Source organism: Eptatretus burgeri, chromosome 8, assembly GCF_056783735.1.
Source record: "Eptatretus burgeri isolate ZD-2024b chromosome 8, Ebu_testis_v1, whole genome shotgun sequence".
Taxonomy (NCBI): Eukaryota; Metazoa; Chordata; class Myxini; order Myxiniformes; family Myxinidae; genus Eptatretus; species Eptatretus burgeri.
In genome coordinates, this window is record NC_140968.1 from 7,777,769 (window position 1) to 7,804,821 (window position 27,053).

The 27,053-nt window shown below is 45.0% G+C and overlaps 1 protein-coding gene across 1 annotated transcript in view; it reads right to left on the minus strand.

Annotated features, from left to right (window-relative positions):
- The window catches only part of LOC147021026 (uncharacterized), a 161,529-nt gene that overhangs the window by 23,225 nt on the left and 111,251 nt on the right, over nt 1–27,053 (minus strand). The window contains exons 4-8 of the mRNA XM_085893551.1: nt 26,635–26,928; nt 24,681–25,113; nt 14,270–16,029; nt 4,188–4,263; nt 3,994–4,030 (exon numbers count right to left, since the gene is read on the minus strand). Coding sequence (XP_085749677.1) covers nt 3,994–4,030; nt 4,188–4,263; nt 14,270–16,029; nt 24,681–25,113; nt 26,635–26,688 — 2,360 coding nt within the window. The 5' untranslated portion in view covers nt 26,689–26,928. The remainder of the gene's footprint in view (nt 1–3,993; nt 4,031–4,187; nt 4,264–14,269; nt 16,030–24,680; nt 25,114–26,634; nt 26,929–27,053) is intronic.

Consider the following 27,053-nt stretch of genomic DNA (forward strand, 5'->3'; position numbering starts at 1 on the left):
GAACAGAGAAAAATCAGATGATTCTCAGTTGCATAAGAATTCAAACCCTTTGCCTAATGAACCTGAAATCACTTCACGAGCAAATTATTTGCATGAAAGATTACAAAATAAGTATAATGGGTTTCATCTGTATGTAATCAGTGGGTTAACTTAAAAATTAAGCTCCCCCACTTATCTAAGGAGTTTTAAGGTGCAACTCCATAATCAAACCAACAAGGCAAAGATGAAGAACCAAGGAGCTTTCCAAAGAAGTCAAACAAAGTGATGGAGAAGCACCGTTCAGGAGAGGGTTATAGGTAGATTTCAAAGTCACTTATTATCCCTTTGAGTACGGTGAAATTAATCATTAAAGGTGGAGACGTATCATATCACCCAGACTCAACCTAGATCAGGTCGCCCATCCAAACTCAGCAGCCGGTCAAGCACAAAACTGGTCCGGGATGTCACTGTAAATCCAACAACAACAATGTATCGTAACGCTTTGTGGTCAAACAAAACAAAAATTGAACTTGATTGTCAAAATTCAAAATGTTACGTCTGTCACGAGCCAAACACTGCACATTACCGAATCAACACCTTCCTTACTCTAAAGAATGGGAGTGGCAGCATCAGGTGATGGGGTTGCTTTTCATCAACATAAACTGGCAAGTTTATCAGGATAGAAGAGACAATGGATGGTGCAAAGTACAGGAGAATCCTTGATGAAAACCTGCTCGAGTTGGCCATGAATCAGAAACTTGGTAGGAGATTCACATTTCAGCAGGAAAATGATCTGAAGCATAAAGCTAAAACCACATTGGAGTGGCTGAATAAGAAGACAACAAGCCGGTAGGCGGCGATGGGTCGCCGAGCATGGAAAGTAAGAAAAAGAGCAAAATGGATGTCATATAGCGGATCGGGAATCACCTTAAGATTATGCATATCAAATCTCATCCAGTTCCATCTACTGATAACTACTCGGTATCCATTTGAATGAAAAGTACTGAAAATGCGGTTTGAAATCGGAAATCCCCAAAGTTCGAGGGGTGCTGTGGGTGAACAAAGATCGAAATCGAAAATCCGGCTTGATCGTTTGTGCACAATGTATTCCGAATGATTAGTGTAAATTTTCATGACCATCCAACCATAACCCAAGGAGTAGCATTTCGCACGAAGGCACCTCCACCTCTCGCATGTTATCGATTTTTGCACTAATTGACGTTTGACCCCTGACCTAAGCGAAATCGGTCAATATGTCCTGAGGCAAGGTTGTCGAACTCATTGAGTACCATGAACCTGCAAAGTTTCATTCGTATCGATGCAATCACCTGGTCGCTAGGGGGCCTTCAATTTTCGCCAATTTTCGCGCATACCCTAATTGAAGGGGCCGCTGTGGGTAAAGTATTCCATTTTAATTTATTTATTTATTTTTTGTATACCTTGGTCGAGGCTCGTATGAGAGCGAACACACAACTCACAGCAAGGAGGCATGAGACAAGAGGGGCGGGAGTGGAAGGGACAAAACAGTGGGGAACAGACACATTAGGTGAACTGTGGAAGTGAGAGGGATGGGGATGGGACGGGGAACATGGCGAAGAGAAGATGGACATTTCAGGGACTTTCAGGAAGGAAAGCAGGAGAAATGAAGGAAGTGGGCTTGGGTGGATTATCGTGGGTAGAAAAGATCGAGGATTTGGATGGGGGAAGATAAGAGGTGGTGGTGAACAGCTGTTTTGAAAGCCTGGAGGGAAGAATGGGAAAGAATAGAGTGAGGAAGTTTATTCCAAAGGCGGGAAAAAAGAGGAATGAAAGAGTGAAGATGAGCAGTGATTCGTGATTTTGGTAGTTTTACCAGAAGGGGGCTGTTGGCGGACCTTGAGTGCCCTGTTGAAATGTGGTGGGGACAAATCGCAGAGAGAGCAGGGGGGCAAGGCTGGAGAGGAGTCGGTAGAAGACAGAAAGACCACCGACCAACCTGTGGTGATTGAGTGAGAGGCCCAAAGACTCAGCTTCATTGAATTTATCACAAAAACTGGAATATATTTAATAGAGCATCACCTGTAGATCATTCGTGCCAAATTTCATAACCATACGTGCGAAAATGGCTTTCGGAATTGATTTCGCGTGAACGGTACCGATTTTGAAGGTTTTTCGGTTGTTGCGAGGGAACCAAAGCGTCCCAAGCAACCATCACAAGTTCCAAAGCACTACGTCATAAGATGTACCAACCACCAGAGGTTGGTCAAAATCGGCCCAAGTTTTTTTTACCAATTACGTTGATGAGAAAGGAACAAACATCCAAACAAACAGACAGAATTACTGACAATAAGGGTCACCTATTTCGGCGACCCAACAGATATAAAGGGGTGAAAACATCACCACCTTCACCTGCGGTGGTGGGGGTAACAATATCGGCAAGGCCCAAGAACAGCCAATCAGAAAAGAGCACAACAGCCCCTTTGAGGATCCACAGGATTTGGAGGGACAGATAGTCACACAGATCAAGGGTGTGAATCATTATTTCGGTACGTTCTCAGTGTTGATAAAGAACAACATTACATTGACTGTCGATGCTCATTGAAAATCGGCAGCTCCCACAATGCGTCTGCACAAAAATCCGTGCATTATGTTCATCAAATTTGTGAACTGAATTAGAAATATCTAAAGTTATGTTTAACCATGCACCACATGATGTACTGAAGTCTTCCTGGAACTTATGCAACATTTCCAGGCTGTTACATGGTTTTTTTAAAATAAAAAAATGACAAATAAATCTCAATTGAAGGAAGATGGATGGTTCACAAAAAACAAATGTAACAGAATCCGTGGATAATCATATTTACAAGGGAATCCTCTCAACTGAAACATTTTACCAAAGTTCAAATAATATTTTATGAGTGAGGAACAATGTCTTTATTCGTTCACACTTTGAGCTGGCAACACCAATTACAAATGCTGAATGAGGAAATTTCTTTAACAATTTATACAACTCCTAACTGTCAATTGTTCCGACAACTCTTCCTTTACAGCTACACAGCCAGGCACAGACCCTGCACACTTCTGGACGCTCCGTGTCCCGCACGCCAAACGTCATGGGGCCAGTGTCGATGACAAATTCATGATAATATAATTCTCCCACACAGAACACAACTGTATTTTCTTCTTTTAAAATATTCAGCGGCATTTGTCATAACATCACTGGATATACTCTGCGCATTGTCAAGGTGATCTTCTCTAACAATAATAACTCCCCGTCATAAACACTTTCCAATTTACCTTTTTGGCAGTTTTCTAATTCATGATATACTTCGAGCACACACAAACTGACGCACATGCATACCCACACACACTGAAACGTTGTGCACAAACTATTTCATCAACACGTTCAGAACATTGACCTTAAACCACCAAAAAACATTCCACATTGTTCCACTGCAAAATAGTTTCAGGAAATGATCAAATGTACTTGAGAAGACTCAATTCCACAATCATCCTGAACACACAATTCATCGTGTTTTTACAAATACAAATCAGTGTCATACATTCAACCATTGGGACCATACTCTGTGCAGAGCGTTGGTGCCGCATAAACAGTCTTCTTGGTTATTGGGCACAATCCTGGATGGGTCGCCACGCCAACACATGATACCAGCAAACTGGCACTCATTTTGCCGACCTCGGAAGGGTAACAGGCAGAGTTAACCCTTCTTGGTATTAATTCAACAGCAGAGTGGGACTTCAACTCAGGATCCTGTGACCCAAGCTCACCATGCTTACCCATCAAGTCAACACCAGGCTTATACATTTGTCGAACAGCAAAAATGATCCTTAAAAGTTGAAGTCACAATCATACATTCATGCAGCAGCAAAAAGGGGCCCTTAAACTTGATGTAAAATGATGTTAACCGAAAGGACTTCAAGTCCTCATGTTCTCCTCTGAATCGTGGACACCTCGAGCCAAGGGTCCTTGATCCTTACATAACTCAACAGATGTTCCAAAATTCGAGATCTCACAGCACTAAGTATACAGCACTGATCAACACCTTTGGACCTGAAAGCACAGTGCAGTGAGTGTCAACCTAATGCAGCACCTCACGTACGTGCCAACAAAGAATCAGCAGGCACCTTTTCAGTTGCTCGTGCTCCGATTCAAAATCAGCGGAGCGGCTCTCCAAGCCCCTCGAATGCCCGGATCAAAATATTCAAACCTGGCACGGATTTCCCACAATCCAGCTTCCTGAATGTGTCACGAAATCCAGCTTTCCCGGAACGGATTGCCAAAACCTGGTTAGAATACAGATATTACAGCACAAAGCTACCAATATACGACAACTCACTTTCCTTAGGCTTGTGTCACCCAGTTTGGTCAGAGGCAAGGTACATGACTTGAGGGAATGCAAGACCCAGTGAAAGGGTCAGAGAAGGGAATTTGTAACGGTTCCCTTTCCTGCCGCTTCAACTGGCCACCTGCGTCCGCATCACCTCACCTGATGTCACCTTAATCTCCGGTCTCCCACCCCCCCCCTCACCACCGCAAAGTTGCGAGCCCTGCTCACTGCGCCAACTTCTTTGGTGGAATCAGTGGAATCGAACGTCACTCCAATAACACCAGTTTCAGTGAGAGTTGAAACATTTATTTATGTGTACACTGCAAGAAACAAATACACAGATCAACACCAAGATGAGATGCTGTAAACGTCCTTCACTTTGTTCTGTTTTCCAAGCCGATCATCTTTCGAGCAAAATTATTTACATAAAAAAGTAGGAAGGAGGGAGCATGGGTTACACAAAGAACAGTACTTGTTCCTGAAGCTGACTGACATCTTAATGGCCTGTAAAGATGTTTTCAAGCTGAGAACATTCCAGCCTCAAGGAAAAAGGTGGGATGTTCTGAGAAAACACAGCTGCGTGCAGTATTTTGTGACCACAGTATTCTCTAGGAAGAGGGATGGGTAACTGACAAAGAAACATTGTGAGACATGGGGCCCATGGTACAATGCTTGACAAGATAGGGACATATTGTGGCAGGCCGTGTATCGGCCGCGAGGCCGACTGCTAGGTGGAGCAGTAGAGTCGGCTGCGCCGAACACGCGGAATTTAGATCGTCACCCCGGATAACTCCGGAGCGACGGGTCCCTTCCAGGACCATGAAATGTCGAGAAATACACCACATGGTGCAGGGTTATTTGCCAATCTTCAAAATACCTAGAGACCACACGGCGATCTCACGAGGATTCACACCCTCGACGGAACTCATACGAGTCGAGCCGTTAGCGTGCCCGAAACGTGTGCAACCCGAGCGGATGGTTGCCGAATCCCCTCGGTCCAAATGCACAATTTCAGCAGCAACAGCCTTTCCAATCACCCAACACGCACCATGCTAAACCAATGAAAGAAACACAGAAATGAGCTGAAACATTGAACAGGGGAAATTTATTTACAAAAGGGAAAGGAGAAACACAGAGCAGAATTAAACAGACTTTCAAAGAAATGCAGTCAATTTACATGCAAAAGTCAAATCAAGCAAATGTACAAGCAAAAAGCACTAACACAATACCTACTTTCAGACGGGCCCACCGACAGACACACACAGATACCCAGAAAGACTTGGACCTGTCCACCTCATGTGGTTAAGGCGAGCCGATTCGAACCAGGCACCAGCGAGAGGCGAGCAGAATCCAGACACCAGCGAGCCGCGATCAGCCTCCAGAGCTCCGCTCAGCGCTCGTCCCAACAACCAAACCTCTCCTCTGTACCTGAACTGTCGAGAAGGCAGGTTTCTCTTTTCGTCCGATCACGCCGCGGTTCTTGTCGAGGAAGGATCTCTTTGCATCCGATCGCGCCGCGGCTCCTGTGGAGGAAGGATGTCTTCTGTTGTCTGATCGCAAGGGTCTCTCGCGGAGGATCTCTTTTCTTTCGATCGCGTCGCAACCTTATTGACCTCATCCAGGGGGGAAGGGCACGCCTCCTCCCTCCCCGCTTTCCCTCACTGTACGGTTTTGGCGAGCAAATTGCGCTCGTCGCCCTGTCATTGGTCATTGCCAAGGCCGTTGATTGGACCGGAGGGGTGTGACGGCCGTCGCTGCGGCCTGCCCCCCAAACAGGCAGAGGAATATTATCCTGCGTGGGGTGTGCTCATTGGACGACCGCCGGGGAACTCGCTCGCATCTTCCTGATTGGGCGAGAGCAACGTCAGGTCCTTGCGATCTCCGCCCAAGTACGTGCTGACACGCACGCAGGCCATGGCGTCGGTGTGAGGAAGCAAGGTGAAGGCATGTTGTTGTGGTTATTGTTGATATAAAAATGTAAAAGAAAACCCTGACTATCAAAATAAATTTGCAGCGCATGAACATTTAATTCCCATCAGACTCGGGACGGGGCCCCAACTGGAAACACATACTTAAGGCCCTGTCACACCTTGACGATTTAGCCAGCTTATGCAAAATTTGTCTAAAACGCTGGCACACGTCGAATACGTTATGGGTAAGTTTTGAAAATATTAAGAGCATGCTGAAACACGGTGGCATACGTCGTAGTAGGCTGGCTTTCGTCGTAGTACGCTGAGGTGCTTCACAAATTGTCGCATGCTTGAAATTTTACGATGTGTGCCAGCGTATGACTCACACGTTCCGCTAAACTGGCCATAAGTTGTAGGCACGTTACGCGATCGTTGACACGTCGACACACGTTACTTGTAAGTTACTCATCAGTCGAAACGCGTCGAGGTAATGTTTAGCGTACCCGAAACTTATTTATAACCTATGAGTAACGTGTTGTAGGCACGTTACGCGATTGTTGACACGTCGAGGACGTTATGCGACCGTTGACACATGTCGAGGCACGTTACTTGTAAGTTACTCATAAGTCGAAACACGTCGAGGTAATGATTAGCGTACCCAAAACATATTTCTCACCTATGAGAAACGTGCTTTGAACCTACGTGTGATGTACCTCCAACGCATATTGACGGATGTAGACGTGTTTGATGGACGTCTTCCGGACGACCACAGAACTTACTGAACGTGTTTGTAATTTACAGTTACCGTATAATGGCATATTGGCAGCGTTTAAAAAAAAACAACAACAATAACTTCCGATATTTCGTCACGTGCCGTTACATCACGCCCGATTCCCTCTTCAGTTTGCTCATGTCTTCTTGTTAGTTCCTCCTCTGTGAATATTTTCTGTTTGAGGATATTGTCACATCGACGTCGAAACTTAAAAGCAAATGTCCGAATATATTTAAAAATTCGTCAGAGACTAAAAATAAAAAAAACAACAACAACAACATCTTCCGATATTTCGTCACGTGCCTTGACGGAGCCAAGGAGAAAAAAATAAAATGTGCCTTGACGGAGAAAATAAGTTTCGGGTATGCTAAACATTACCTCGATGTGTTTCGACTTATGAGTAACTTTCAAGTAACGTGTGTCGACAATCGCATTACGTGCCTACAACTTATGGCCGGCGTAGCGGAACGTGTGAGCCATACGCCAAGTTCGTCGTAAAATTTTCAGCATCCTTAAAATTTCACGACTTACTCAACGTTATACGGCGTATAACAGCGTACTTCATCGTATTTTAGCGTGCTCTTCACGGAAACAAAACTTACCAATAACGTATTCGACGTGTGCCAGCATTTTAGACACATTTTTCAGAGGTCGGCATATGCTGGCAAGATCGCCAAGGTGTGACTGTCATGTTGACACTTCCCATTCTCGGGCGGTTATGATTTGAATCGCCGAGCGGCAGCCGTTTAATAGGCTACGGCACGTGATCGTCGGCGATACTTGCAGCGCGCTCTGCATAAGTTAGACTATATCGTTGGGCATAGGTTGTGAACGCCAACAACAGGCTAATCATTCGTTGGTGTAAGTTATCTATAAGAAAACGAAACGTTCTGTGTTCGTAACTAATATGTTATGCATACGTCAAAATCGTTACGAATGCGCACCAAATCTTTAAAAAAAAAAACATAAAAAGTTTGGCGTACGCCAACATCTTGCATACATTTTTATACGTTTCCATTGCTGGCTAAAACGTCAAGGTTTGACAGGGCCTTTACCGATTTAGCTGATCTATGGGGACCTGAATGTTGTGTGCGATGGGTTCCAGATTCATAACAATATATTGGCAAGCAACCCCAACTTCCCTGAGCTTTGCAGCTGCGAGCTTTTCAGCCGAACATTCCAACCTGCTCGGTTAATGGGCGAGTGGGTTTGAAAACACAGTTCAATGATTCTTCTTGGTGAATAACACCAGGAATGGTGACACATCGACTTCAGTTAACAACAATGCTTTGCAATAGATGAGTCCTTTACAAGCATTTAAAAGAACACAAGAGGAAATGAGTATCATCAGTTCATTACCTTACATGACAGAAAATGGTTGGTGCAGCACATTATACATTTCACTAGCCTGGTGTTGTCTCAGTGGTTAGGGTGGCTCGGAGGCTTGGGATCCAAGGGTCCTGAGTTCAAGCCCTGTCGGCTGCTGAATCAATACACCAGCGGGTTGATTCAGCCTGTCATCCTTCCTAGGTCGGCGAAATGAGTACCAGTTCCAGTGTGTGAACTGGTAGAGGGGCACTGCATCAGCGACACAGTTGCACTTCAAGAAATGATAGCTTCCCTGGCAGCGAAGCTGCCATAAGTCCACCACCAGACATTTCACAAGACATAATTAATTATTTTTCTTCCACAACCGCACTTTAGGTGTGATATATGTTTCTTTTGTTGGATTGCATGTTTGGATTGACCACGCTTATGGCGTGATATGTTTCTTCAATGTTGTTGGGAATTCGCGCCCGCCGGCGTGCGAGCGGCCGCGTAACTCCAATCGCAACCGTATTGCCCACCGGATGGACAATTCAGTCGTGACCCTCCTGGAACTACCACCAGGAACCAGTCACGGGTGGGGGTTTAACCTCACCACGCCCAGTCCTAATTCTACCCGCGTAAAATAGGGTGAATCGTCGAATGTCGATATACCTAAGTACCCGCGCGGGTAACCTACAGAGGGGCTGCACCGCGCCGCAGGTCGGCCTGGGACACGAACCGCTTAAGCGGTCCGTTCCGTTCTGCAGCGATAACTGAGCGGGTGTTATCGCCGACCTGCAACGGATCCGATTCTCTTTACCGGGTGTTTTAAACCCAACTAATTATTCCGCGATGCAAGATGGCATTTCCAATGGGGAAAAAGACACGACGAACGGGAAATATTCACACAAGCACATTTATTTATACAAGCAACACGTATACAGTCATGCAATATACAAGCGACAAATAGAATGCAAAAGCAATACCACCGACGATAATTATTATTTACAAGCACAGTCACTCACACAGGTTTCAACTTAGGGGACACGGCGCAACAGCATGCATACCAAAAGAAAGAAAACCCCCCTCACACGCAAGGGGGGTAGACGGGATCCGTAGACCTTTATGGTCGTGGGCCGTGGATGACCGAAAAGGCCCACGAGACCGTGCAGGTTACCTGCACCCTCGAGGTGTCTCGGTGGGCAGGTCGCGACGTCTGCTCCCCACGGCAGCTAGCGTGGCCACGCGACGATGGGCGGTAAGCTCTCTCCGGCGCTCCTCGCGAGATGCGCAAGTTCGCACCACACAGCCGGCAGGGCTGCGCCTCCCGTCTGCGTCTCCGAGGCGTAGCCCGGACTCGCCACCGGCCCGCGCCTTCACCAACAGGTCAATCAGCGCCAAGACGAGAGGGCGGGAGAGGGAGCACGACCCGACGTCCATCAAGAGAGAGAGAGTGAGAACCTCCGACGACCAAGAGAGAGAGGATGACTTTGACGACCCAGAGAGAGAGAGAACGACTCCAACGACCCAAGAGAGAGAGAGTGAGAACCTCCGACGACCAAGAGAGAGAGAGACCTTGACGAAGAAGAGAGCGCCTGCGTGCGGTCCGCCTTATATAGCGCGGGGCTCCACCCTTCACTCCTCCCCGTTTTCGGCTCCGCCTTCCTTCCAGAAATTTCTCGAAACGGGGCGTTCCTCCTTCCTGACCGCCTCACGCCTCGTATCCACCAATCGCGAGCGTGCTCCTCGCCGCCTCCCGTGTCAGCCTTGGCGCTGCAAAAAGGCGGGAAAACCCGCTTGTTACTGCAGTTCTTTCACTGGCGCCTTTGTTCGACGTTTTCGGTTGGTTTGTGTCCATGACAGGATCGTAGCGTGCTCTGTCGGTCCAAAATAACGATAGCGAAAGAAAAACGGCTATCTCAAAGGATCACAGCACTGTGAACACGAATAATAACCATTAAACAACGGTGGGGAAATCTAACTGAACAAATACTTATCGGGATAACTAACTCGGAACCTATATGGTGTTCTGCGAATTTCCACAGCTGTAACAATATCATTGAATATTTTGCCTGTTATTACTGTGATGTTCATATTGAAACAAAAATACCATACAAATTTCTCACAACATTACAAAATTGCTTATTTTGAGTTTGGAAATACAGCAACTGATGCATTCAGTAAAAACAAGCAGTGTCATGATGCATGTGTGTTGTGGATCATTTATTGGAGAACAATTTTGCTGTTCCTGTTCTTGGTTGATTTGCTGTAATATTATTACTGTTCAACTGTCGAATAATTGCAGTCATTAATCTGATTGCAATGCACATTAGTCAATAAACTATAATGACTTTATTGGTGAACACAGGAATTTATGACTGGAGATAGGTAATCAAAATTGTTCAATGACTTGTCGATTGTATCAATAACCTGTTTACTCTTCAACTATATATAATGCACAGTAACAGCATCTTTCATTGAACACATGAAAGTATTTCCCTGAAGTTTGCAACCTAAATTATCAATGACTGCATCTTGACAGAGTTTTCATTTTATCTTTCGGGTTTTTCATCAATCTCAACCTGCAATGCTCGATAAACTTGAAGCAAGACAAGTCGTTCCCATTTCACCTTCCACATTTATTTCTTTAAAACCTGCAGAACTTAAAAGCTAAATCTCACTTGGCTGCACTTAGATTAGTGCAGGCAAAACCTAACAAGAGCCCTGGAAAAGGATTTTAAAACATTTTCTTCAAAGCTGGCATCCACCATAGTTTGTGAGAGCACGGGGTCTTGCCCGGTCACTTCCAAACACTGGAAGCTCACTTGCAAGCAGAGCAATGTCATGGAATCCATCATCGCAGCTGACGTAAAAGCATACATTTTATTGAAAAACGTCTCATCTCAAGTCATCAATTTGGATTCATACCAGGTCACTCTATCTTGCACGTGCTGCTTTTACTTTCTCAACAATGGTTGGAGGCCTTCAACATCAGACATATCAAAGCCGTCTCTCTGGGAAAATCTCGAGCTTTCAATATGGTCTGGTATCCGACATGCTCTCCAAACTGTTTGCCTATTGAATCCCAGGCTAACTCCACTCTTGGAAGACTGACTTCCTCCAATCTTGCAGTCAACATGGGGCTCTCAATGGAACTCTTTGTTCTCCTCTCCTTGTCAAGGCTGGACTTCCCCCAGTGCAGTGTTCTCAGCCCCCATCTTATTCCTAATCTTCATCAATGATATCACCGACTCGCTAGAAAATCCTCATTATCTCTTTGCTAATGACTCCACTCTCTGCCGCGACATCCCTCATCCTTCTGATAGACAGAAGCCTCTTCCCTCCCTTTTGACCTTGACAAAATCACAAACTGGTTAAACATCTTTCTCTCTTCCCCCTTTCTCTCCCCAATGACTGTACCACAAACCTATCGACTTTTTCATCAACCCTCTTGAAGAGGTTCAGTAAGTCAAACTCTTGGATCTCACTCCAAGCCACGATCTCTCTTGGGCAAGCCACATTTCAAAGTTGGCCTTCAAAACCAGATGGGACATCCTCCTTCATGAAGAGTCCTTCGTTGGCACACCTGAACTCCTATCCACCGACTAGGCTTTCATCCACACCTTAAGGAGTACTGCTCTTTCGTCAGGGCTGGCTCCCGTGGCTCACATCTTGCTCAGCTTGAAGCCGTGGAAACGAAGGCTTTCAAGATCATTGGAATTTCTCACGATGAAGCTGAAATCACCTCACCATGGCCAACAGGTCAGTGGTCTCCATATTCTTCCGACTCTTTTCTGGTCCTGCACCCTCCATATGCATCTTCCCTCCGAGGTATGTGCAGGATGCACGCAGTCTTCCATCAACCCCTTCAGAGTTCAAGTGCCAAAATCCAAAACTACTGCTTACCTACACTCATGGATTCCTTTTTCCTCACCTGTGGAACCACATTCCACACTCTCTTCAATCTGATTCTTCCCTCCAGGTCTTGAAGACATCTGTTCACCACCATCTCAAATCATCACCCATCCAAAAGCATGATGTTTTCAACACCTGGTAAACAATTCCCCATTACTTCCAACATTTTGATAATGTGTTCAACTTGTCCACCCCTTACTCTTACCCTCATCGTTACCGGCATCCCTTATTTGTCAGTCTCCGTCTACTTTTCCCCTCCACCCTGCTGTTGATGTTTCCCCTTTCTACTGCTGTTCCCTTTGTCTTGTTGTGAACTGATCTGTTTGGTGTCCGAGTCATTTCATGAGCCGACACCATGTATATAACAAAAAGTCGAGAGTTGAAACAATGTTTTCCTCCTTCTCATGTGCAAAAGACACAGTGAATGAGTGAAGATCGAAAGACAGTGGGTCAGGATGAGAGAGGACTTAAAATGGTGTTTTGCGTGTTGAAAACTCAGAAGGGAAGATCAGGATTGGACGACGATTCATCCGTTGGGATAAGCTCAATGTAGTGATTGTGAAGAGCATCAGAAATGTGGGATGCCATCCAGACCAGGGCTTTTGAAATTTGGCATCTTGGTGAGTGTTTCATAATTTTGTTTGGCAATTATCACTTGAGGAATATCCTCTCGATGTGACTTCTCTTTTCCAAGTTTTGGACCTGTTCCACCTTCTTGTTTTGTTCTTTTCAATTTTCATAAATCCCTTTCCAAAAATAGTTCATCTTTTTCTGGGTTGATTGCAACAGTCTGCTTCCATTTTCCTTCGTTTTTGATTCACTCTGGAGTAAATTTTCAAAGTGCTGGTCTTTTCCTCTTTCATTTAATTTGTTTGTTTGATTGAGGGATTTTTTTGGCTCTCATTGGTTGTTACCTATTTTGGATATCAAAAGGTGAGAGGAAGTTCTCTCAGAACTCAAAATCTCCACCTCCTTTTTGTTAAAGAATCGTGATTCATCTGACAAACTGTGAAATGTCCTTCTCATAGCCTCTTTCCAAGGACTCTTTTCAAAATCTTCACTCCACCTCTGACAGCCTCCACTTGCAGCTTGTCTGGAATTATATTCCCAGAGTGATATTCAAGTACTCGGTGAGGGTTTTCCTTGTCATTCCTTGAGCTCCGACTATCACTGGTACAATTTCAGCTTTCTTCAATTTTGAGGTCATCTTGACCTAATTTTTCTGATTTCTGTGGCATGTCATCCACAGTCATTGGGAACTGAAACCTCAAAGAACAGTGCTGACTTTTCCTTTTTGTGTTTGAGCACCATGTCTGGACGCAGTGCTTGGTTTGTGATGTCCATACATCCCACCATTTTCTTAAAGGCATCAGTTTGTGATGATGAGCATTTATGATGCCTCGTTCTCCATCCCAATTAATTAGACCTCTTCTTAGCCATTCCACTGGGTCATGCTTGTCAATCCCTGTCCTGTCAAGCTCTGTTTTAAATCTTCCTGCTCTTTTATCACTCCCATTTGTCAGAGTATATCTGCTGATATTTCTTTTTGTCGTTTTTTTTTTCTTCTTTGCAATCATTGGGGCTGTGTTTGTTTCTGTTTCGTTTTCTTGTGCAGTCTCCATCATTTACACCGGTTTTTTGAAGTTTGTTGCCAAATGGAATAAGGATCCCTTTTCTGGTTTGTTGATTTCTTGGTCGTGTACAAATCTCATACAATTGTCTGTTGAGATTTTCACATACTCTGCTGGTCTGACACACGATGTTCTGTGCACTTGGTTAAGCTCCATCACACAACCTACTCGTTCTTGTCCAGGTAAGTACACCCTCGGTATGCATTGGTTTTTGTGGAACATCTTGTGAATAGTTAGGGCGAGCATTCGTTTCATGCAATTTATAATTACACAGCAAAATTGGAATACCGGCACTGCAAGTTGGTTTATATCTTTGGTTTTGTTCATTGGAGAGAGGGATGACTTCAAAATTAGTCTTATTATGCGTAGGTACTCTTTGCCGATTATTTTACGGATATTTTTGTGTTGTACCTGGGGCTTCTTTTATTCCGATGTTTTGAAAGAATGCTTCGTTTTCTCATTCGTGTATTTTTGTCTGTTCTTTTTGTGTGGATTCTTTGAACGCTCTCCTGTATGGATCCTCATGTGCTGATTCAATTTGTTTTTTTGAGAGAAACCTTTATCACATATGGAGCATTTGTAAGGACGCTCTCCTGTGTGGATCCTCATATGCTTATTCAAATTGTCTTTTTGAGAGAAACCTTTATCACAGATAGAGCATTTGTTGGGACGCTCTCCTGTATGGAACCTCATGTGTCTTTTCAAATCGCCTTTTTGAGGGAAACTTTTATCACATATGGAGCATTTGTAAGGACGCTCTCCTGTATGGATCCTCATGTGTATTTTCAAACTGCCTTTATGAGGGAAACTTTTATCACATATGGAGCATTTGTAAGGACGCTCTCTTGTATGGAATCTCATGTGTATTTTCAAACTGCCTTTATGAGGGAAACTTTTATCACATATGGAGCATTTGTAAGGACGCTCTCCTGTGTGGATCCTCATGTGCATTTTCAAACTGCCTTTTTGAGAGAAACCTTTATCACATATGGAGCATTTGTTGGAACGCTCTCCTGTATGGATCCTCATATGTATTTTCAAATGGCCTTTTTGAGAGAAACTTTTATCACAGAGAGAGCATTTGTCAGGATGCACTCCTGTATGGACCCTCATATGTATTTTCAAACTGCCTTTTTGAGAGAAACTTTTATCACATATGGAGCATTTGTAAGGACGCTCTCCTGTGTGGATCCACATATGATTATTCAAATGGCCTTCACGAGAGAAACCTTTATTACAGATAGAGCAGTTGTAAGGACGCTCTCCTGTATGGAATCCCATGTGCATTTTCAAACTGCTTTTTTCAGAGAAACCTTTATCACATATGGAGCATTTGTAAGGACGCTCTCCTGTATGGATCCTCATATGCTTATTCAAATCGCCTTTTTGAGAGAAACCTTTATCACATATGGAGCATTTGTAAGGACGCTCTCCTGTGTGGACCCTCGTATGTATTTTCAAACTGCCTTTCTGAGAGAAACCTTTATCACAGATCGAGCATTTGTAAGGACGCTCTCCTGTGTGGATCCTCATGTGTATTTTCAAACTGCCTTTTACAGAGAAATCTTTATCACAGACAGAGCATTTGTGAGGACGCTCCCCTGTGTGTATCCTCATATGTATCTTCAAACTGCCTTTTTCAGAGAAATCTTTATCACAGACAGAGCATTTGTGAGGACACTCCCCTGTGTGTATCCTCATATGTATTTTCAACTTGCCTTTTTCAGAGAAATCTTTATCACAGACAGAGCATTTGTAAGGACGCTCTCCTGTGTGTATCCTCATATGTATTTTCAACTTGCCTTTTTCAGAGAAATCTTTATCACAGACAGAGCATTTGTGAGGACGCTCCCCTGTGTGTATCCTCGTATGTATTTTCAAGCTGCTGTTATTAGAGAAACCTTTATCACAAACAGAGCATTTGTGTGGGCGTTCTCCCCTGTGGGTCCTCATGTGTATTTTGAGGTTTGATGAATCTCCACTGCATATCTTACATTTACAACACATTTGCCTTTCCATAACCTTTTTGGGTTTGTTTGATTCAATATTTATCTTTGTGTGGTTTTCACCAGCTGCACACTTGCATTTGGAGCCTTGTTCTTGGGATTGCTGCTTCAAAATAGATATCATCTTCATCGTAAAGCTGCTCCTGGACCGTATCTGCCCAACTGGACTTCTTGATTGTTCTACAAAAACAAACAACAATAAGTTATTTTAGAGAAACTGAAAACTCAAAATATTGAGCAACTTCGAAAATTTTATGAACCATGAATTCAAAAGTCAATGTTAATTTTGTTTGTTTCTGCTCATATGTTGCAAAACAGACAGGACTGCCGTTTATCAAATGGACATCTGAATCTTCCTTTGCAGAAACATATCTTAAAGTTTGTGAGACAAATGAACCACATTTGAAGGATAAACATCACCTAAAAATGATGAAGGACATGAAGTTGAAAACACTGCCACATGTAAATCCCATCAATAAGTAGTATGCAAGATGTCACTTCCACTGTTGGAACGAGGCTAAATAATGCTGCCACCATTGCGGTAGATAAAACGAGGTGTTTAGAATGAGAAAATTTAGATATATGTATATGAGGCCCCGTGATGTAAGCGACATTTTTTAATGATATGATGATAAGGAAAGGGTTAAAATAGTGCGAAATGGCATTAACTCCAAAATGGCCGATGTGTCCCTTCAATCACTCCTCCTCGCGGTGCTATATATATATATATATATATATATATATATATATATATATATACATATACATAACCACGTAACTCGAATCGCGGCACGTCGCCCACCGGACGGACAATCCAGTCGTGACCCTCTCGGACTAACGCCGGGAACTAGTCACTGCTGGGCCTTTCGGCCTCACCACGATCGTGCCAATCGGCCCCCCGCGTGGGATAGGGTTGTTCGCCAAATTCGACCTACCTAAGTACCCACACGGAGGGTAGACCGGGCGATCGCACCTCGCCGCAGGTCGACTTCGGACACGGGCCACTTTAAGCGAACCGTTCCGTACTATCGGGATAACCGAGCGGTGTTATCGTCAACCTCGACGGTTCCGATTAATTATCGGGCGTATTTAGCCCACGACCAACCCTTTACGTGAAGTAAGATGGAGATTCAATTAAAGAAAAGACGAAGCGAAACGGGAAAGACAGTTCAACATAAGGCACATTTATTCCGCGGCAAACGGAAAGCACACATATACAATTACAACAATTATGCACCAAAAGCAAATGTAAAAGAAACACAACAATTATGCACCAAAAGCAAATGTAACAAAAGAAACACAATGCAGATCTACTACCGACTACGCGAGCACACGGCAACACGTACACAGTTTTACTTTACAGACGGCGCCGACAACACATATACTCAAAATCAAAAGAAAAGGGCCACCCTCGAATACAAGGGGGCAGACGTGGTCTGTGGGCGCGAGACCGGGCAGAGCCTACCCGCCTTGTGATGAGCCACAAAATGGCGGCGGTGCCCCGATTCCGCGGGCCTCGCTGGCACTGCCTGAAATGGGATGGGAACGGGGCCCCCTTTTAGAACTATCTCAGCACGGGGGTAAACAGAGGGGGGGGTTGTTGATGCTCTGGGGAAAGAGGATAGCTGGCTTGCTTGGGTCCCGCGACGAGCGACTCCACTGCGCCCTCGACGCGTTCCCGGCTTCTCCTCTCTGCAGCTCCCCGACAGACTCCGAACCCCGACAGACCGACTCTCCTCCAGACCCGTCTTGACTGCTGCTGCCACACTTCGCTGCCGCCGCCACAACTCGCCCGAGCCCGAAACAGAAACTCTCTCCAATTCGAGCCTAAAACAGAAAGTCTTCCCAACTCGAGCCCGAAACAGAAACTCTTCTCTCACTCGAGCCCGAAACAGAAACTCTTCTCTCTCTCTCTATTCGCCCCGCGCTCGGCGCTTTATTGTCAGCAGGAGAAACCATATGCAGATTTTCGGATCAGGATCGGCTCGGGAGCGGAGCCACGCTCGCCCATTGGACGGAGGAAAAGTGGGCGTGAATCATTCCTGATCCTCGAATCTGCATATATCGATTCCACTCCGACGCGCCTGGAGGCGGGGCCAAATCGCCCCGCGCTCGCTGATAGGACAGAACAGAAGTGGGCGTGAATCATTCCTGATCCGACTTCCCCTCGGAAAGGCCGCTCTTTGTACCCGCGGCTCAGCGCGCGTCCCGCACGAGACCAGGACAGCCTGACGCTCGGCGTTCACAAGCGGCGCGGGAATGGCCGGCGAAGTAGGAGAGGTGAAGGTGGTGGAGGGTTTATTGTGGCGGTGATTGCCATGGCGACGCTTGGAATGGCGGTGATGCGATGATTGCGAGAGCGAGTTGTGAAGGTAAAGGTCGTGGCTGTTGGCGTTGTTGTTGTTGTGAAGCGGCGTTGCGGTTGGTGGTTGTTGTGTGATGGAGGTTGAGACGTGGTTGGTTCAAAATGAAGATAGAACAGAAAAACGGCTATCTTAAAGGGTCGCAGCTCGAATGAATGACATTTATTCCCTCTAAACAACGGGTTTGGGCCTAACGACACATGTACTTAGAGATATCTCACCTACGGGACCTGAATGGTGGTTTGCGAATTTCCTCAACCACAACAATATATATATATATTGTTGCAGTTCTCAGAATATATATATATTGTTGCAGTTCTCAGAATATATATTGTTATATATACTGTCTCACGACCGTGAAATGTTGGGTGCCATTGCCTTGGAGGCATGCGATTCTGAGAACTGCAACAATATATATATATATATATATGTATATATATATATATATGTATATATATATATATATATATATATATATATATATATATATGTATATATATATATATGTATATATATATATATATATATATATATATATATATATATATATATATATATATATATATATATATATATATATATATATATATATATATATATATATATATATATATATATATATATATATATATATATATATATATATATATATATATATATATATTGTTGCAGTTCTCAGAATATATATATATATATTGTTGCAGTTCTCAGAATATATATTGTTATATATATAACAATATATATATATATATATATATATATATATATATATATATATATATATATATATATATATATATATATATATATATTGTTGCAGTTCTCAGAATCGCATGCCTCCAAGGCAATGGCACCCAACATTTCACGGTCGTGAGACAGTTATTCTATGAATGCACGTAAAGATAGTCCCTTCCCTTTTGTCTGGCGGGACAACAGGACGTGCATTGCTGGGATCTCACAGCTCGGTTTCCTTGCACCACTCACTTCATTTCTACTCTTATTTTCTGCTTATTTCTGAGGTAAATGTGAATTTGGGTCCTCACACAGGCCAACACGTGCAGCACGTGCGTGACCAGGGCAGGGGAATAGAAAGGCCGTGGGGGCACCGGATGAGCATTGACAGCGCAGAACTCCTGTCCTCAAGCGATCCCTCAACCCAGATTTTGCGGCGATGCGGCGATGATTTTGCGGCGATTTTGCGGCGATCAACTCGAGCTTCGGATGATCTGGGATGAGATTGCTGGTTGCATTGAAACTAATATCTCGGCGAGAACGTCGCTAGCAGCTTGGTGCCAATAGCTACAATGTCATAGGCCGATAATTATTAATCGAAAAACAACAACTACACAACAACAAAAACAACAACTACGGGACACAAATGTGCAAGATACGGGCAGCGCGTACTTTTCAACCCATTTCTGGACGAATTATATCGGCATTCTCTTTTCCCTCCATTTCTCCAGCGGAAACTGATTTCTATATCCTTTTCATTCGAAACCTCCATGCAATTATTATATCCAAGCGTTCCCCTCAAACCCTGACACAGATCAGTGTTGGCCCCGCACACACAATAATGGAATCGGGCGAAAGCGAGCGCTGATCACGTGGGCCATGGCGGATCCGCGCTCACTGTACGGAACGTGCTCGAAGGGGGATCCGTGCTAAGCTCGGGACACTTGATTATCGAACAGAACAGGGCACGAATGGACCCATCTTTCCGTTTGTGCATGGGTTGATTATAACACCTTACAGTCTGTCTTCGCTGGCGGCCGAGAATGTTCCCCACGGATGAACGTCTTCTGACCTCTGGGCAAGCATGTGCGACGGACGCCACCCTCAGCTGGTCATCAGGGCACGGCCCGGGGGTTGTTGCAAGGCAATTCATGATGCGGAGATCGGTGTGGGCGATTCATATCATGTCGTGGGGTCGGAGCAGGACATTTTCACGGCTCGGGGTCACCTGGCTGGAAGCGGAATGTCGCCGTTTCGGGCCATCGTGGCCTGGCCGTGCAGGGGAGCGGGGCCAATCAGGGAAGCCGATTCAGGTGATGACGCATCGCGTTGCGGTGGCCCGCCACCCCACACTGCAGGGTCTATAAAAGTTGGATCTTGGGGCCGTTCTTGCTCTGTCATTCGTCTCCATTCTTCATCGCCTGGACTCAGCCTCAACGTTGCTGACTCCACCCACCCACCTGGTCCTCCCTTCCACTCCGTCCGATCGCTCTTGACTTTACCCTCCAAACTCAAGCAGCTTCTTCACGCCGACGGTCACGTCTCGACGCGAGCTGCACGAAGCAAGAGATGACGCACCAGCTTTCGGGGTGGTATGGCACCACGGAGCATTCCCCAAACATATTGATGGCGCGTTCGGGCAATCAATTGTACAAAGTACCGAGAGACGGCAGCCTCAACTTCTTCTCCTTTCTCGCTTTAATATAAACTCTTCATCTGGTTTTTGTGTGCGTGTGCGTGCTGTCCTCGCGCCTGTCGACATAAGTGAGATTGCATTAGCTTATTATTATTATTGCTATTATTTCGGGTTAAGTCTGCTCTGTGTCCGCTTTTGTAAGTTGCTTGTAATATTGCCGCACCTCTCAAATTTCTTTCTTTCCCTGCACAACACACCCAAAATAAACTATTCCCTGCACCACATATTTTTCCTCACTTGCTTGTAAATAAGTTACGATTAGAAATGTTCCCAGCTCATTTTTGTCTTTTCCTTCATTTGATTCAGCATGGTCTGACTCCTCGCTTCGTGGGACTTTATTCCAAATGATCCGATCCTTTTCGCCGGTACATCCTTGGCAGTGTCGCAAGGGGGAAAAATAAATCCGGTCTCGGCTCACCACGGCAGAAATCATCATGTGTCTCCGAAAATCACACAAAATGTGTGAGTGTGGCTTGGGCGACCTCTCCAAATGAGCTCTCTACAGCTTGGCTCGTTTCCGCTGCCAGTGCCCTGCCTCACCGTTCACCCACCCACAAACAGGCTTGAACACTAACCGACGTAACATGGTCACCCCCACAAATCACGAACGTCAAGTACCAGGAACCGAGCAGAACCAGAAGGAACAGCTCAACTGTCACCAACTGCTGTTGCTGCTGTTCCCAACTGTCAGGAGCTGTCAAAAAGCATCAGTTGGATCTCTCACCAACAGACTGCCAAAAAGACAGTCCTGCTGTCCTTTTATAGGCGACCAGTGTGAGCAGAGCCTCAAACACGACTTCAGCCAAATCCAGCTTGCCGACTGGCGCATCGCTGCACATGTCCTCCAACCGTCCATTCTCGTGGTCATTCTCTCCTGTCCAAACGAGATGCAACTCCCAATTAATGCAGGCCTGTTCTATTCACCTGTTCTATTCACCCTCTCATTTTCCCAAGGTCATCTGCCATCTGCTTGGAAATCTGCTAACATCACTGCCCTGCATAAAAAGGTGCAAAAACAGATCCCTGTAACTATAGACCAATCAGCCTTCTCCCAATCATCAGCAAGGTTATGGAATCCATCATCGCTTCAGACATGAAATCCTTCCTCTTCTCCAATGGCTTGATTTCCAATCATCAATTTGGTTTCAGACCAGGTCACTCTACCCTAGATATGCTGCTACTGCTCTCCCATCAATGGATGGAGGTCCTCAATGCCAGACAGGAAATCCGAGCCGTATCCCTGGACATATCACGTGCTTTTGACACAGTCTGGCACCCTGCCCTACTCACCAAACTCTCTGCCCATGGTATTCAAGGCCATCTCCACTCATGGCTCGCAGACTTCCTCTCCTGTCGCAGTCAACGTGTGGCCCTAAATGGAGTTCTTTCATCCCCTCTTCCTGTGCAGGCTGGAGTTCCTCAAGGTAGCGTTCTGGGCCCTGTTCTTTTTCTGGTTTTCATCAATGATCTCTCGGACTCTCTGGAAAATCCTCTATTTCTCTTTGCCGACGACTCAACCCTCTGCCGTACCATCTGTCATCCCTCAGCCCGGCAAGCAGCAGCTTCTTCACTCACTGCAGATCTGGATAAAATCACAAACTGGTCCAACACGTGGAACATGTCTTTCAATCCAGACAAATCTCACACTCTCACTATGTCTCTTCGAAAGGACCGTTTACATAACCCCCCCCATCCACTTTCTCAACAATCCTCTGGAAGAAGTCTTTTCTTTCAAGCTTCTGGGTCTCACTATCTGCCATGACCTTTCCTGGGAAAGTCACATTTCCAACCTTGCCTCAAAAGCCAGTCGCCGACTGGGAATCCTCCGTCGTGCAAAGTCCTTCCTCGGCCCTCTTGAGCTCCTGACCACTTACAAAGCTTTTGTCCGTAGCCTGATGGAGTACTGCTCTCCCCTCTGGGCTGGTGCTACTGCCTCCCACCTTTCTCGACTTCACGCTGTCGAAACCAGGGCTTTTAAGATCATTGGCATCTCCCGCAATGAAGCTGAGTCTTTGGGCCTCTCACTCAATCACCGCAGGTTGGTCGGTGGTCTTTCTGTCTTCTACCGACTCCTCTCCAGCCTTGCCCCCCTGCTCTCTCTGCGATTTGTCCCAACCACATTTCCACAGGGCGCTCAAGGTCCGCCAACAACCCCCTTCTGGTAAAACTACCAAAATCACGAATCACTGCTCATCTTCACTCTTTCATTCCTCTTTTTTCCCGCCTTTGGAATAAACTTCCTCACTCTATTCTTTCCCATTCTTCCCTTCAGGCTTTCAAAACAGCTGTTCACCACCACCTCTTATCTTCCCCCATCCAAATCCTCGATCTTTTCTACCCCCGATAATCCACCCAAGCCCACTTCCTTCAATTCTCCTGCTTTCCTTCCTGAAAGTCCCTTTAATGTCCATCTTCCCCTCGCCATGTTCCCCGTCCCATCCCCATCCCTCTCCCTTCCACAGTTCACCTGTGTCTGTTCCCCAATGTTTTGTCCCTTCCACTCCCGCCCCTCTTGTCTCATGCCTCCTTGCTGTGAGTTGTGTGTTCGCTCTCATACGAGCCTCGACCAAGGTATACAAAAAAAAAAAAAAAAAAAGAAAGGCCTGGCTCACATCGCCACGATCGGGGCGCTGGACAAGCACCGCCAGAACAACCGAGCAGAAACACGAAGCGCCCACAGAACATCAACAGCAATTATCACCTCTGTCCAGCGCAATACGAAGAAGAGTCAATTAGCATCCATAGAGCTGCTGAACAGGGTGTCGATTGCCGATGGAAAAAGGTGGGTGTCGACGTCAATGGAAAAAAGTGGGACTTGAGGTAAATGATCCAAGTCCACAGCCATGTTTGACCGTGAGAACGAACTGTCAAAATCTTGCGGTGTGATGACTCAAATATCCTGCAACTCCAATGTGAAAATGAAACCCAAAATAAAATGTGTAAATAAATCGTGTATTTCCAAGCCAATGAGTCTTGATGGAAAGGGAATAGACAAGACTCTGTTGGGCTGAGGGCCATCTTATCATGTGCACGAACGATGAATACCGCTCATGCAGAAATGAAAACAGATATTAACATTTCCGTCCTGCATAAAAAAGGTGGAAAAACAGATCCCTGCAACTGCAAACCAATCAGCCAACTCCCAATCATCAGCAAAGTTATGGAACCCCTCATTGCTTCAGACATTAAATCCTTCCCCTTCTCCAATGGCTTTATTTTCGACAATCAATTTGGTGTCAGACCAGGTCACTCCACTCTTGATATGCTGCTTCTGCTCTCCCAACAATGGACATGAAATCAGAGCCATATCCCTCGACATATGGCGTGCTGTTGACACGCTCTGGCACCCTGCCCTGCTCACCAAATTCTCTTCCTATGGTATCCAAGGCCATCTCCACTCATGGCTCACAGACTCACTCTCCTGTCACAGCCAACGTGTGGCCCTCATATTTCCGCAGAATCACTTCTCACCTTCACACTTTCATTCCACTTTTTTCTTGCCTTTGGAAAAAAACTCGCACACTCTCTCTTCAATCCCACTCTTCCAACCAGCTCTTCAAAATCGCTGTTCACCACCACCTCTAATCTTCCCCAATCCAAAACCACGATCTTTTCCTCCCCCGTAAATGCACCCCAAATGGCATCTCTTTCAATCCAATTCCCTGTTTTCCTTCCCGAAAGTTCCCTGTCGTGCAAGGTTCTCAAAGTTCCTGTGGTGTCCATCTTGTTTACCCTGTCTAGCCCACCCCATCCCTCTCCCTTCCACAGTTCTCCGAATAGCTCTGTTCCCTACTGTTTTGCCCTTCCCTCTCCACTACTCGTCTCCTGCCCACCTTGTTGTACAGTGTGTGTTCGCCCTCACTGGAGCCTCGACAATGCAGACACAAAAACAACAACATTCACTGTCGATCAAGAATCTAAACGTTTTCAAAACAAAATTGTTCCAAAAAAAGATTCCTTAAGTTGCAAGAAAAAACACATTCATGGTTGAACATCAAGGTACTTCTTGATATGCTCAGGTGTATAAAATAGTGACATACCAGACTTGGTTGTTAATCCATCATCCTGATCATGGAGGTTGCAGACATCACTGAAACGGATTCCACGGACACCAGGAATATTTTCCAGCTGCACATTTTGGAATCCAATAAACTTTTTGCAGAAACTGGAAAGTTCTTGAATAACATTCTCCAAGTTGATGAATAGACTTCCCAACAGAGAAGAGCCTGCAAGCTGGAGAACCTGCGGCTTCAAAAAAGAATTCACAAACTTACAAAAGTCGGCATACATTGCAAATTTAAATTTCTCTTTGGCGAGAGAGAGGAGCTCTGTTCGCAATGCATCAGAGTCTGTACAAGCTTGAAGAACCTTCCAATTCTCAATTCCAAGAACATTGATCACTGCTTGGGCTGTTTCTGCTCTCAGACCTTGTGATTGGAGCCATTCCAAGAATGTGTCCATTTCACCGATGACCTGTCAGGGACACAATGCTTATATTAACAAAGGAAAGGTTATTGGTTCACGAAAAAATGTTTTCACGAAAAAAATAAGTGACCACTATATTCGTTATTGTTGTGTGTCTGTCTGTCTGTGTGTGTGTGTGTCTGTCTGTCTGTCCCGAGCATAGCTCCGTGGGTTTTGACCCGATCCTGATAAAATTTTGGTGGGAGGTTTATATTGTGATCTTGTTGTGTTTTCCTGAAAATGGGCGTGGTGCGCCCATTGTGGGCGGAGCCACGCCCAAAAAACATGTGTTGTGAGGGGGTAGCCGATTTCAATTTGCATCTTCCTCAAGGGGGTTTGTCGAATCTGACATGGGTTTCGCTATTTAGTGAGCCCAATGGCACCTGCATAGCCCCACGGAGCTCGATTTTTCATTTTCATCCCAAGGTCAAGGTCACAAGGTCACGAACTTAGAAAATTGCGAATTGTGTTTTTAGGGGGTAGCCGATTTCAATTTGCATCTTCTCCGAGGGGGTTTGTCGAATCTGGCAGAGGTTTCAGTATTTACTTAGCCCAATGGCACCTGCATAGCCCCACAGAGCTCGACTTTTTTTTATTTTCGTCCCAAGGTCAAGGTCACAAACTGAGAAAATTGCGAATTTTGACATAAAAATCCATCTTCTCTGAGGGGTTTGTTGAATCTGGCAGGGGTTTCAGTATTTGGTTAGCCCAATGGCAAATGCATAGCCCCACTGAGCTCGATTTTTCATTTTCGTCCCAAGATCAAGGTCACAAGGTCATGAAGAAAATTACGAATTTTGACATAAAAATCATACGACCGCCCAAATTTTGAGAGCTAAGATGACAATATTTTTTATGCATAATGTTGAGGTCATTCCCCACCTAAAGTCTTCAAACCATTTTGCTCCATCTCGAACACCTTGCCCGTGGCACCCCTTCAAATCTGTTTTTACGTTGATTTCATCAAATTATGGATAATCCAAGGAGTGCGAAATTCCAGAGTCCAGATGATGTTATATTGTTCCTGGAATGTTCCAGAAGAAGTTTTCCACCAAAGGTCATAATCCTTGACCTTTGACCTTTAAAGTTCACAAAGGTCAAATTTTCAAAGTTGTGAGAATCGAACTGGGTTTTCGACCTTCTTCGACGAACTAACTCCAATAAGCAAAAGTATGTTTCCTTATTTTAATGTCCCCAACATTACTTTGTGACCTTTTAAGGTTATGCAAAGGTCAAATTTTTAAAGTTGTTGAACGAAACCGGGTTTTCGATATTTTGCAGCTAATAACCTGTCACTCGTACCACATCATGTTGATCATTTTTATAACTTGGTCAAACATTATCACATTGTCTCATCCTTGACTCCTGTAACTATCTACATCGTCAAATACCGCTCGTGAACCATCGTCGTCTTTAGATTTGTACGTTATTTTCTTTACTCTGTATTTTATCCAATAAATGCAGGGATTTGCAGTCAGTTTGTTCACTCCATGTGAGCTTGCAGGATGGACTTGAGGGAGGCATACTGACCCCGAGTTGTCTTGCTTGGGTTTGAATCCCGACACGGCAATAAACTGTCACCATGGTGTTTCACAGATTGGGAAAGGGATCAACGTGTGTACCGTCCTTCAGATGAACGTTCAACTGGGCATCCCCTCTCACAGCATTAGTTGGGAGACATTAAAGATCCCATGGAGTCCTTCTCGAAGATGAGGCCAGCTATCACTTGCACGCTGACCAAATTCAAAATTTCTTCTTGTAAATACAGGGGGCACTACATCAGCGGCACAGCCACACTCACAGCAATGATGCAACCAGCAGGCACTGCAAACAAAATGAAAGATCCAAAAACTAAAGTGCCACCTCACCACTCCCACCCTCATTATTGTTTCATCAATAAGCATATAATCAATGTCCAGAGACAAAAACAGAAATGCATCAACAGCAAC